Here is a 12187-nt window from a genome sequence, read left to right on the forward strand (position 1 = left end):
AGCTGGGCTCTCAATTGTGGTTCTGCTTGATTTTTGGAGACTATAAAAGGGAAAAATATTAACAGTAAAAGGTAAGAAAGAAGTTTACACTTCCCACCTTGCCTCCTTCCTAAATTCATTATTATATTAATCTATTCTGGCTGAAAGAATGTTAATTAGGTGAGACTAACTAGAGAGCAACACCCGCAAGACCTTCCTATTACTTATTTTAATGACTCTCAGCAGGTGAGACAACAGCAATTTCAAAACAAACCGAACAGACAGAATGAATCCTGTCTGTGTTCAAGGGCAATGAGCCTTAAAACAAGGGGGAGTTAAGGTTTAAAAAGTGATGCCTATTCAAGGCAATATTGCAGGGAGGAAAAACATGGTCTTTCAGGATAATTTTTTTTTTGGCATTGGTGATTCTTTGCTTACAGACCTGGTGGCAGTGAGATGAAAGGCTGCAGAAATGCTCTTAGTAAATATTAATCTACATTTTCAGCACTCTAATGTCCACTGCTGGACAAAATTGATTGTTTTCCAAGAATGACATAACAGTACTTTTTACTGGCAGAAACAATTCCATTCATGTTAAGGGAAAATGGGAGATAACTCAAAGAAAGCAAAATTTCAGTTTTATAATTGCAGAAATGCTCTCTGGGAGCATGATTCAAGGAGTTGTGCTCATCTGCTCATACACTGAACCAACTGTTTTGCAATATTTCCTTTAAAAATAGTTCACAAACAAGCCATAAGCCCAAAATTATTTAAAGTAAGCAGAGAATGAACATATAAATGGCTTCACTATATTCTGCCTGTGACAGGACCAGAAGCAGAAAAAAAAAAAAAGTGAGATTTCACTTTGTTTGGTTCCTAAGTATTTATTTCTGGTAAACTTCACCCAAAAAAACATAGAGAGATCATATAAGAAAGCTGTAAAGCAGCTATTCCTTAAACTGAAAAAGGTCTAAAAAAGTCTTTCCTTTCTTATAAATTACTCAAGCTCACAGAATAGCAGCTTTTCTGGGAAGTGAGACAGAAATCCTCCATCTCAAAATGGCTTTGGACTCTTATAAAAAAATTGTGTGGGTCTACAGCCATTTTTCATTTGAGCTGTGTCATCACTGATGTCAGATAATTCTTCTTGCTGCCACACAAAAACAGAGTCCTTATCAAGGATCCCTGTAAGAACAGTCCCTCAGCTACACCATCCTCTAATGCACCCAGTGGCATTTGGGAGAGAGGGGTCATGAGCCCAGGCCAAAAGCTGTGCCAGAGACATGCTAATAACCAGACAGGAGAGAAACATGGACTCCTAGAGTCATTTAGGTTGGAAATGACCTTTAAGATCATGGAGTTCAACCATTAGCCCAACATCGTCAAGTCCATCACTAAACCATGTCCCTAAGCACCACATCGACGCATCCTTCAAACATCTTGGATCAAGGGAGGGTATGAACAATGCCCTGGCCCTATTTAGCTCACAAGAAAGTCCCAGCCAGGCAGAAGATTCACCAGGTCTCATCTGACACCCACAGGAGGCGATGCAAAAAGTGATCTCCATGCCAGTTTGGGCTAGATGGAGCACATCCAGAGCAAACTGTGGTGAGCTGCTCCTCTTGCTGTGGGTAGCTGAGCTAAACTTTCTAAGCCTGCAGCAGAACCGAAGACCCCAGGTAAGTCACAGCCTTGACTCCTGCGCTTTCTCCATCCCTAAGGTCTGTTTTACGTATTTCCAGCAGTAAGTAACTTGGGTTGTTTATAGATTTCCTCCTAGAACTGATGGCTTCCCCTGACGGGAGAGCCCAGCAGCTCTGGGCCGTGAGGCAGCGAGCGGAGCGCGTACCTGCTCGTTGTGCCGCGGTTCTCTCCCCGCTGAGCACCAACGCGAGAAGAACCAGGAGCTGGGGCACGCGGCACCTTCCCACCACGGACGTATCCATATCTCCTTTCTCACATCAGCTCCTCTTTTCTCCGGGGTGCGAAGCTTGCTGGAAATGCAACCCGCAGCCTAGAAAGGGGAATAAAGAGCAAGTGTTATCTCACAGCAGCACCAGCGGCAGTAATGATGAGAGCATGAGAGCAACGTTTTGGAGAGTCGCCTCTTCTGCCTGTCTTTTACTTGACTAGACATAAACTGCTCAGACAAAGAGGCAGGAGTTCACCTACTTTTCAAAAGCTATACTCGTTCACTGGCTCTATTCACTGTGAAGCAGCTGAATGGAAACAGGAGAGAGATTACCAGATTATTATACTTTAATTGAGCCCACTGCCAACTACACAATCAGCGCACTGGAGTGGAAACCATTCCTGACCTGGCCCTCCCACGCATTCATCATTAGGAGATACACAACACAGAGCCCAGATACAAACCACTACCAATCACACACACAACCCGTTGCCACTTCACCCATCACTGCTTTCAGTTCTGGAGCCCTAAAAATGACAAATGCTAAAAATACACCACTGTTTCATGTATGTATTTGTTGCCATCAGTCCTTCTCTGTAGGAGTAAACTCAGCAGTTTCAAAACTATTTAGCTTAAAGATGTACAAAAGCTCAGGGTTATCTTCAATATAGGGTCTTTGGTTTGGGTTGACTTTGAGTGGTGTCACTGAAGTCAGAAGGTATTGTAAGAAGCCAGGCATAGTGGCTGAGCTGTTAAAAGTTAAGCTGTGCTTTCTAACACTAGATCAACACTTAAAAAAAAATCTGATATTGCTCTTGTTTTATTATTTTTTATTATATCATAAAGTCATTGCAGTTTGATCTACTGTTTGGACACCCAGAAGGTCGAAACCAGCTTTCACTCTGCAGCTTTCACTGCCTGAGGCATTATTTTCAAAACCTTTTTCCCATCTCCTGATTCTTTCTTTTCCTCCTTAAGGATTCTAATGATTTCTTTTTCCATTTTCTTGGGGAAGTTGTGCCTTCTCAGTCTTTTAACATGCACGTCTGCTTCTCACTGTTGATAGCTGGGTAGAAGTCATGAAGGGGACACTGTCTGATGTAGCTCATTGCTGCAGAGTCAATTATGCCTTCTAGGGTATTTCTTTTCAAAGCAATAAGGTTCTGTGGGAATCACAGACAGGAAGAATGGTGGCGTCAGCATTTGTTCAAAACCTGTTTTGATCACTCAGATGTTGGGCCTATCTCTACCATGTATCTCAGCATGTTGCTCTGGTTTAGGAAATTAAAAACGGGAAAAAACTTTATGAAGTTGTCAAGATGTCACTATAAATCCTTATCCCCACAAAAAATACAGTCTCTTTCCAAAAGATAAAAACCAGGTTATTTTCGGAAGTCTGTATCATATGCAGACAAGGAGAAAAGCAATACATATAATAAGCCATTCACTGTAAATAAAATTTGGAAGTATCTGCCAGCAGTGGAACATAAATACAAGAAAGATTTAAAAAAAATCATATTTATTCATGTACCAACCCTAAATACCAAGGACACCATCAGGTGCTGTAGTTTACACCTCAGCCAGACGATGTCCCTACCAGACAGTAAGGTGTTCAGGTTTGAGCCAGCTGGAAAAGGCTGCAGGGTAAAAAAGGCATGAAAATACCACTGTGCCCTACAGGAGTTAGAATTTCCTTCTGAACAAGCACGTTATTGAAATACCAATCAGGCAGCTGCCTGCAGAGGGATCAGGACAGGCATGACTTAAAATATCTGTGGGAGCCTTCAGCCCAAGGTTTCTTCTCCCCTGGATTTTTTTAGGAAACATTGTTTTTGGGTACAAGGGATGGGACAGCAGGTTCGTGGCAGCAGCAAGAGCTGGGAAACCAGATCTGCCAAGAGACATCCTGCACTTCCAGCGCCGAGCTCAAAGCGTCCTTGCTCCGTATCTGGGCTTGCACGGCTGTGAAGTTTTATAAATACACTCTTAAAAACAGTCTTGGCCAGCTGCTAACCCACACGAGGCCAGGATAAAAGGAGCAGAGCACCAGCTGGTGTCAGTCAGCAGAACAACTCGGGCTCTGTGAGCAGCAGATGCAGATGGGACTCACTGGGTACATGTGGGATTCCAGCCCAGCAGAAGGACTTCCTGCATGGCCAGGCCTGAGGGCTCTGTCTCTAAGGCCTCATTCATCTCCCCTCCCTGCCAAAACACTTCAAGGACTCATTTCTGCATTTTGAGTGCTGCAAGGTGTCACAGAGCAGCCATTAAGGCTAAAAATAGTGGGGAAATAAAAGCCACAAATCAAATCAGAACATCTGCTTAAAATCTATAATCATAACTTGTGGTGGCTTTAATACACATTTATGGTTCAATATTATTCTTGCATTCAGGCCAAAATATATATTTTTTATCCACTTTTATAGCACAAAGAATTGAACCAAGTCTCTTAACTTGCAACTACTTTATGTACGAATATACCAGTGGCAGAAAATTGCCCCATGCACATCAACAGGGCTCATGTCACTGCAATGAAATCTTCAGGGGTGTTATAAGAAAGGTTGGAAATAAAATATTTTTAGCTATGGGTTTTCCACACTTGTTTCTTTCCCACCTCGGTCAGCCACTTTGAGACTGAGCCCAGTTTGAAATTGCAGCAGCTGATTTCCCTTTTCTGGAGAAAAGGTCAAAAAGGAGCCAAAACTGAGACAGTTTAGTTTTCAGAGTGATCCAATACTAAGAAATTCTCTATATTTAACCCTATTTCCAAATGGCCAACACGGATTTTTTTTTAAATTACTATTATTTTTAGTTCAGCCTATCATGTGGGAATAATTTTGCTCAAAGAGGCTTAAGTCAATGTACATAATTTAAAAATATCTCCCATTTTCTTTTTATTTCACAAACATCACTTTGGGAATCCCTTGTGATACATTAGGGGATATTGCAAAAAGAACTGACAAATCCTATCATGTCCAAGTTTATTACTGAACTGTGGACTCTGTGTCTGTCTTTTTAATAGTTTAATGGGAAAAAAAGAAGTGAATACTTCTGGCTACATGCAAACATGATGTGGGAATGGCATCCTGGCTGGGAAGTCAGTGAATGTTAGAGTGAGCTCTCTACACCCGAAATACAAGCACAGCATAAAGCTATTCATACCATCTCACAGCTGAACAAACAATATGCAAAAGATAGGCTTGAGTTCTATATAACTTTCATCTTCAGAAAGGCTTTTTGGGGGGTTAGTGTAGAGTTTTAGGTCAGTTGGAATCCATGGTAAGGTCTCTCTAGTTTTGAACAATAGGTAAATAATCTTTAGGGAATGCAGGGCAAAAATCATAAATTTAAAAAAAAAAAAGAGCCAAAGGAGAACTTGGATTTCTCATCTCAACACTGCAATTCAGAAAACAAGGATGAAAAATGTTTTTGTGCAAAATGAGAAGCAAAATTGTTTGTTTAGGAGTGGCATCTTGAAAAAATGAAAGAAACAGAGGGGGGCAGACACAGAGAATGTGGCAGAGAAGAAAACTTCATGGCACTTCTAGGAGAGGCAATTTGCACTGGCTCTGGATATACCCAATCTCATCCTCTCCAGACACTGCTCTTCTGTCCTGGTTTGGAAGACGCCACAAACAGCAAAACCCATGTGAGTTAGAGATGGAACAATGCAGAACACTTTCTCTGATCTCCTTCATTCTTCAGAGGAGTGATTCAGCCACAAATATTCATAAAACAAAAGATAAAGCTAGAGTCACAATAAGATGAGCATTTCAGGAGTGTGATTTAATAAAACTTTTTCTATCTCATGTGAGCAAAAGTTCAAAAACCCTACAGGGACAGAACAAAGACCACTGAATCAAAGCTAAATGTTAAAAGCATGCCCAGTTATGTACTTTAGACTCCTCATTAAAATATTCGAGCTCTTTCTTGCATTTTACCAAATTATACCACTGAATTGTTTGTCTTACTGTTAAATTCAAGGGGGGCTGATTCTATTATTGTGCTTGATTTCATCCATTCGTCTGCTGCCACTGAACATCACCATATGCCATATAAATGTTGTAACTATGCTGGCATTCATAATGTGATTTTAAATGTCTTTGGTATGCTCCTCTGAAGAAGAGGTTAGCTGGGGGTGAAAAAGACAGTGTCCAATTATACAGCTTTTCACACACACACAAAAAAGAAAAACAAATATAAAACCCAGCACACTAATACATCTGACATCTTAGTAGAGTCAGCTTGTTGATTGTGCTTCTTCCAACTACTGAACTAAGCAATTTAATTATCTAAATTATTGCTGATATGAGCAGGAAGCCAACTGTATAAAAGAGAGATGGGACTTTCTTCCCTGCTGATCATCCCATGGGTCATATATCTTTGTTCGATGATTTTTAAAGAAATTATCTGATGGCATTTCTGGAAGATGTGCATCTTCCCAGGCCTGATCCAAAGCCAACTGCAGTTAATGAAAAGAGGGACATTGATTTCAGTGGACATTGTTTAAAAACCCATATGAATAATAGGGCAGAAAATGCTCTGCTAACACCAGAGCTATTCCTATGGTACTTCGCTCAACTACAACTGAGCCAAAGTCTGCTGAAATCAAGGATGAGAGTGTAAGCAGACCCACAGTATGCTAGATTAAGCCAGTCATGCATCCTGCTAGCAAAAAACTCCTCAACATCTGTTTTAAGTGCTGGTGAGGCTGCAGGGTGTGGGACATTTCTTGTCTTCATTTTCAATGATAGAATCACAGAATTGTTTGGCTTGGAAAGGACTTTCAAGATAATCTCGTTCCAACCCCAGACATGCACAGGGACACCTTCCACTTGACCAGGATGTTTAGAGACCCATACAGCCTGGCCTTGAACACTTCCAGGGATGGGACATCCACAGCTTCTCTGGGCTGTATCACATTTGAAAAGCAACTTCTATCCCAATCCCTAAAATACTGATCAGATGCAGAGTGATGGTTAACATGAATGTGAGCCAAAGCAGTTTTTCAGCTTTATGGGAGATGAAATAGTGCAGTGGGAAAGATCAGCAGACCATTCCACCCATTGATTTGTTTGCCTTTGCTGAACTCTATTACTGCTCTGAAGCACCTGGTGCTGGAACTGCCCAGGCCCATGAATGATTAATATTGCTGCAATTGGAAGTGTTTGATAGTGCGAGAAATAAAGTACATACTGATCATTTAGGAGGGGAAAAATAATGCATGGCTGTTCCCTATGTGATAGGTACCTGTCCAGGAGACACAACAAAACAGGAGTTGAGTGGAAAAAATCCTAAAAAGGAGCATAGCCAAGAGTCCTAGAGGGCCATGAAGCACACTCCAAGGATTAACTCAACATGGGCATTTCCTAATTTGCAGCCGGAGAAATGTTCCTTTAACCTCTGTGGTGCTGCACGTGCACACACAAGGAACCCTGAGGGAAGGTCAGAATTAGAATACAGCTACTCTTGACTCCTTAACCTATGCTTGGATCAGGCATTCCACAAATTGACCCCTCATAAATGCATTTACCACAGACGCTTTAAAACAAGCCCTTACTGGTTGTCTGCCAAATCCCTGCTATTCTAAAACATCCTCAATGCTGGAAGAGGACTTTGCAGTGTATTTTTGCCTGCTGCAGCCACGCAGTGTCTGCAGGCTGAAACCTTGAGGCAATATTCCCAAGTATAACTTTCCAGTGTTTTGCTCAGAGGAAGCAAATCCAGATTTAAATTGTACTCTTGCATATCAAGGTTAGAAATCTTTTTACTGATTGCCCAAGAAAACCCCAAGGTAACCCGCAATCAAAATCTGTGACAGATTCTTTGGCTTTGGCATCATTGACCAGACTGTCAGGAAAATCTCCACTGCACCTTATGAATTAATGGGTTTATGGACCAGCCAAGTCCATAAAGGGTGACCCCTTCTCACTTCAGCTAACAAGGAGATTGAATTTTAAAACAAGTTCTACATCTAAAAGGCTTGTTCGGTATAAAATGAAGTTGCTAAAGCATCTTGGTAAGCCTTACTGAAATAGTTATCAAGCAAAAGACCCATGGGAAGTGTCTCAGAGTTTGAAGGGATTAGAAAAGCTGATAAGGAGAGGCTGATAAGAGGAAGCTTTGCACATCTGATCTGGGAAAACAATGCCTGAAAACAGACTATGCCCAAGAACCAGGCACCAGCACCTGTAGCACTTGTACTGACAGCTTCTCTCACCCTGTTTATTTATTCACTGGCAAAGGCAGGAAGAATGTCTTGAACTTGAAACTGAAGCATTGGTTCAATACTTCTAGATGCTTAAAAAATATATAGCATAGTAGCTTCTCAGGGCTGCATTTCATTTGAACCAATTTTTTCCCCTTAATTGTTACTTACTTTCCTCTGCAAAGCTGTAGCCCCTTAAGCAGGACCAGGGAATTAGCAACAGAAAAGGATACTCAAAGGTCGGTTGACTTGTCATATTTGCACTATCCTCTTCTACCCCCAAGAGATTCTCAAGTACTTAATTCAAGTCACAGAGATTGCAAGTCAATTACAAAACATGTTGGTCGATTCTCTGCCTCTGCAGTGGCTCGTCTTTTGGGATTCAAATTTACTTGAATCTTGTGGATATTAGCACAATAATATTATTAGATACATAAAAATTTAGGAATGCTCTTGGAAGAACACACTCCAAACTACATTACCAAGTAGCAGGTGCACAGTTCACCCATCCTAATAATGACTGTATTGCACAAGGCTAAGTTAGAAAACTTTGCCCATGCTTTTTTGTCCTCTTTTCAACCTAGCAAAATGCTGAAATGTCTCTCATGTTGTTGCTGAAGCAGGGTTTGCAGCACCCAGACCTCCTGCAAATGGAAAATCCATCACTTAAAGGTAATATAAAGCACACTGGCTGTTTGGGGTAATAAATAACATTATTCCCAGAGCTTCATACATTTAAATTAAACTCAACATCTCTCCAGGGAGTCCAGATTAAAGAGGAAGACAAAGATCAAAATGATGTCCAGAAAAGTTATGGTAGGACCAGTTTGTGATGGAGTAGAAAATCCTGAGATTTTTCCTCAGTACTGCATGTTCAAACTCCTTAGTGCAGTATGTATGGAGCATGTTGATTTTGTACAGGGTCACAGAACACCAGTCCTTTGGCCTAAGCCCTGTAAACCTGTACTGGCAAAGTCCTACAAATCCCATTTCCTCTCAAGCAGAGGCCAAAATGTTCTAACCTACATTAGCTATTAGGAAGAAGTCTTTAACACTAAGCCCCTGAAGGCTGTTCAATATGAGAGTACTCCACTCTTACAGGGCCAATTTCCTGCTTTTTATATCCTCATGGAAGTTCTTACAGCTCTTGGAATGAAATTTAATATTTTCTTTTTTAGTACAGTCGAGGATTATGTCAGTAAAAAGACCCATATGTAATGGCTTTATATAGTTAGTAAGCGGAGCTGGAGCGAGGAATTGGGATGGGGTAACAGCCTAAATCTATTTGGAAAATAGACAACATACTTTCTAACAAAGAGGAGCCTGGTGAACACATTTCCCAGAACTCTTAACTGGGACAAGGAAGAATTGCTCTGCATTCCTTGCTCTACGCCTTGTGATAATGGCCTGGATAACCAGAATCCCTACAAACCCCAGAAATGAGCTCATGCCCATTGTCTGTCACTCTCAGGGTTATTAACAGGGCCATGCTAATTGGATGTGTACCACACACTCACCTACCACTGCCCAACATTCCTGCTGAACTATCCAAATGACAGAAAATTTCCCAAATACAGGAATGTGAATGCCTCCTTCTTGAACCACGTGGCTGAGTTCCTCCTCCATGTGTTCCAAAAAGATGATGGACATCTAATGTAATGAAAGTTTGTTCAAAAACAACAAATGCATTTGATTAAAAGATTTAGTACTGCGGAGCCTTTCCATGGTCTAATTTGCATGGTCTTGACCTTTGTAATGAAACCCAGAACTCTACTGTGGACACCAACACACCAGCAAAAGTGAGGGATGAGTGAATAAATGCCATGAAAATAATAGGTATCTGTCATTACTTGTGGAGGTACAGATAGCAGGGTTGCATCCTCAGCTCTGAACCTTTCCCTCTCCATCCAGCACTCCCAGATTTTGTATCTACTGCCTGAAACCCACCTAAGCTGAGAATCTCCATGCTCTCCTTCACTGAGGAGAAGCACAGCCATTTCTCTTTTAAAACACCAGAGTGATAAAGGGCAATTGAACAGATATAGGGAGACTGCAAGGAGCCCCTTCTCTCCAGGTATTCCAGAAACAGGCCAGTCTTCACCTCCTTGTTGCCTCAGGGCCCCAGGATAGAAAGTTGTTCACAGCTGCCATTGCAACAAAGGATTTTGAGAACTGAGACAAAACAAAAGGTGGTACTGGAACTGATGTAGGATTGCCACTTAATTTCTCATAATTGTATAACTCAAATCATTTAAGGCAGGGGCAAATCTTGGGAGCCCCAACAGCAGAACCCCAAGGTTAGACACCTTACCCAGCTTAGGTGTCTGCAGAGTGGGGAGGCTGCGTGGAGAATTTAGGACTGAAAATCTTGGAAGTGACTGCCTCCAGTCTCTTTTTGGCTTTGACCTGGAAGATTTCTCTTTCTTAGGAAAGGAGCTGGGCTAAGAGGAGGCAGGAAGAGTCATCTCCTCTGGCCACAAAGTTCTGCATTGTGAATGTCTTCACCATCAACACAGACTCCTATAAAATGAGAGAAATAAGAAGCATGGCCTCAGTGCAGGTCAGTTTTGAGTGAAAAGTTGGATCTTTGATGTCTCAGCCATCTCTGCCCACCACCATGGCCACCATCAGTATGGGACAGGCAGGTATGGGGAAAACAGGGGAGTCAAGCAGAAGCAGAGTTTATCAAGTGTCAGAGATCCTAAGTGCAAGACTGAGAAAAAAACCCACGTTTTACTCCTCTCAATTTCTGAATGTGACACTCAGGAAATCACTGACTGTGAATCCTTCCATGATTTCAACATGACCTCAGCAGAAGGAGACTTGCAGGAAAACTCTGCCTTGTCACTTTTTTTGTCATTTCTGCCTCCAGGCCTGTGAGTAAGATGGAAAACTAAATAAGATGGGATGGATGAATGGGTGAATAGGATGAATGGGCTGGGAGCAGTCCTGTCAAAAAGGAATTGAGGGGACTGGTGGATAAGATGGACATGAGACAGCAATGTGCACTTGCAGCCCAAAAATCCAACCATATCCTGGTCTGCATCAAAAGCAGAGTGGCCAGCAGGCCAAGGGAGGTGATTCTGCTCCTCTACTCCTCTCTCATGAGACCCCACTTAGAGCAATACTGGAAGGATGTTGACCTGTAGGAGTGCATCCATAGGAGACCACAAAGAGGATTAGAGGGATGGAGAACCTCTCCTGTGAGGAAAGGCTGAGATAATTGGAATTGTTAAGCCTGGAAAAGAGAAGTCTCTAGGAAGACATTATAGCAACATTCAGGCACCTAAAGAGCTGAAGGGGGGCTTTTGCCAAGGATAATGTAGTGCTAGAACTAGGGATAATGGTTTTAAGCTGAGAGAGGGCAGGCTTAGATTGGATATTAGGGAGAAATTCTTTACTTTGAAAGTGGCGAGGCACTGGCACAGGTTACCCAGAGAAGTTGTGGATATCCTATCCCTGGAAGTGTTCAAGGCCAGGTTGGAGGGGCTTGGAGAAGCCTGATCTAGTGGAAGGTGTCCCTGCCCATGGCAGGGAGGTCAGGACTAGGTGAGCTTGAAGGTCCCCTCCAACCCAAACCATTCTATGATTCTGTGAGAACAAAAGATGATCTGAAGACACTGAAGAGAAGTACAGCAAATAAGGGTCTGACAGCAGTAAATTTAACAGGAAAAGATGTAGCCAGAAAAAACATGTAAGTTATCCCTAGTTTCTTACAGGAAGGACTCTCTTCACCACTGTCACTCACACTGAAAGGATAAGATACAAAATCTTGTGCTCTACTGCCCACACACAGCTCTTATGTCAGGCAGCTGAGAGGCAAGAGGGAGCTTATCACTTAGGAGCTGATAAGAGATTTGCAGCTACCCCTGAAGCACAGCTGGGTCTGCCTGTCTGTGCTTATGGCAAGGGGTGTGACAGCATCAGATCAATAATTCTGATGTTGGCTCAAAGGGTTTGGGGCCATTTCAACTCTCACCCTGTCTCATCCTCTCCACTCTGTTTCCATCCTTGCCAAGCTTCAAAAACAGCAGTGGAAAAAGAGAAAGCAAAAAGGGAATGGATGACAAAAGAAAAAAAGGAATTTA

General features: G+C 42.1%; 1 protein-coding gene across 1 annotated transcript in view; it reads right to left on the minus strand.

The window, feature by feature from the left end:
- COL22A1 (collagen type XXII alpha 1 chain) overlaps nt 1–1942 on the minus strand; it is a 206314-nt gene extending 204372 nt beyond the window's left edge. Inside the window, exon 1 of the mRNA XM_009090824.4 lies at nt 1829–1942. Coding sequence (XP_009089072.2) covers nt 1829–1925 — 97 coding nt within the window. The 5' untranslated portion in view covers nt 1926–1942. The remainder of the gene's footprint in view (nt 1–1828) is intronic.
- Between the last annotated feature and the right edge of the window lie 10245 nt (nt 1943–12187).

The sequence above is a fragment of the Serinus canaria genome, chromosome 2, assembly GCF_022539315.1.
Source record: "Serinus canaria isolate serCan28SL12 chromosome 2, serCan2020, whole genome shotgun sequence".
Classification (NCBI taxonomy): domain Eukaryota; kingdom Metazoa; phylum Chordata; class Aves; order Passeriformes; family Fringillidae; genus Serinus; species Serinus canaria.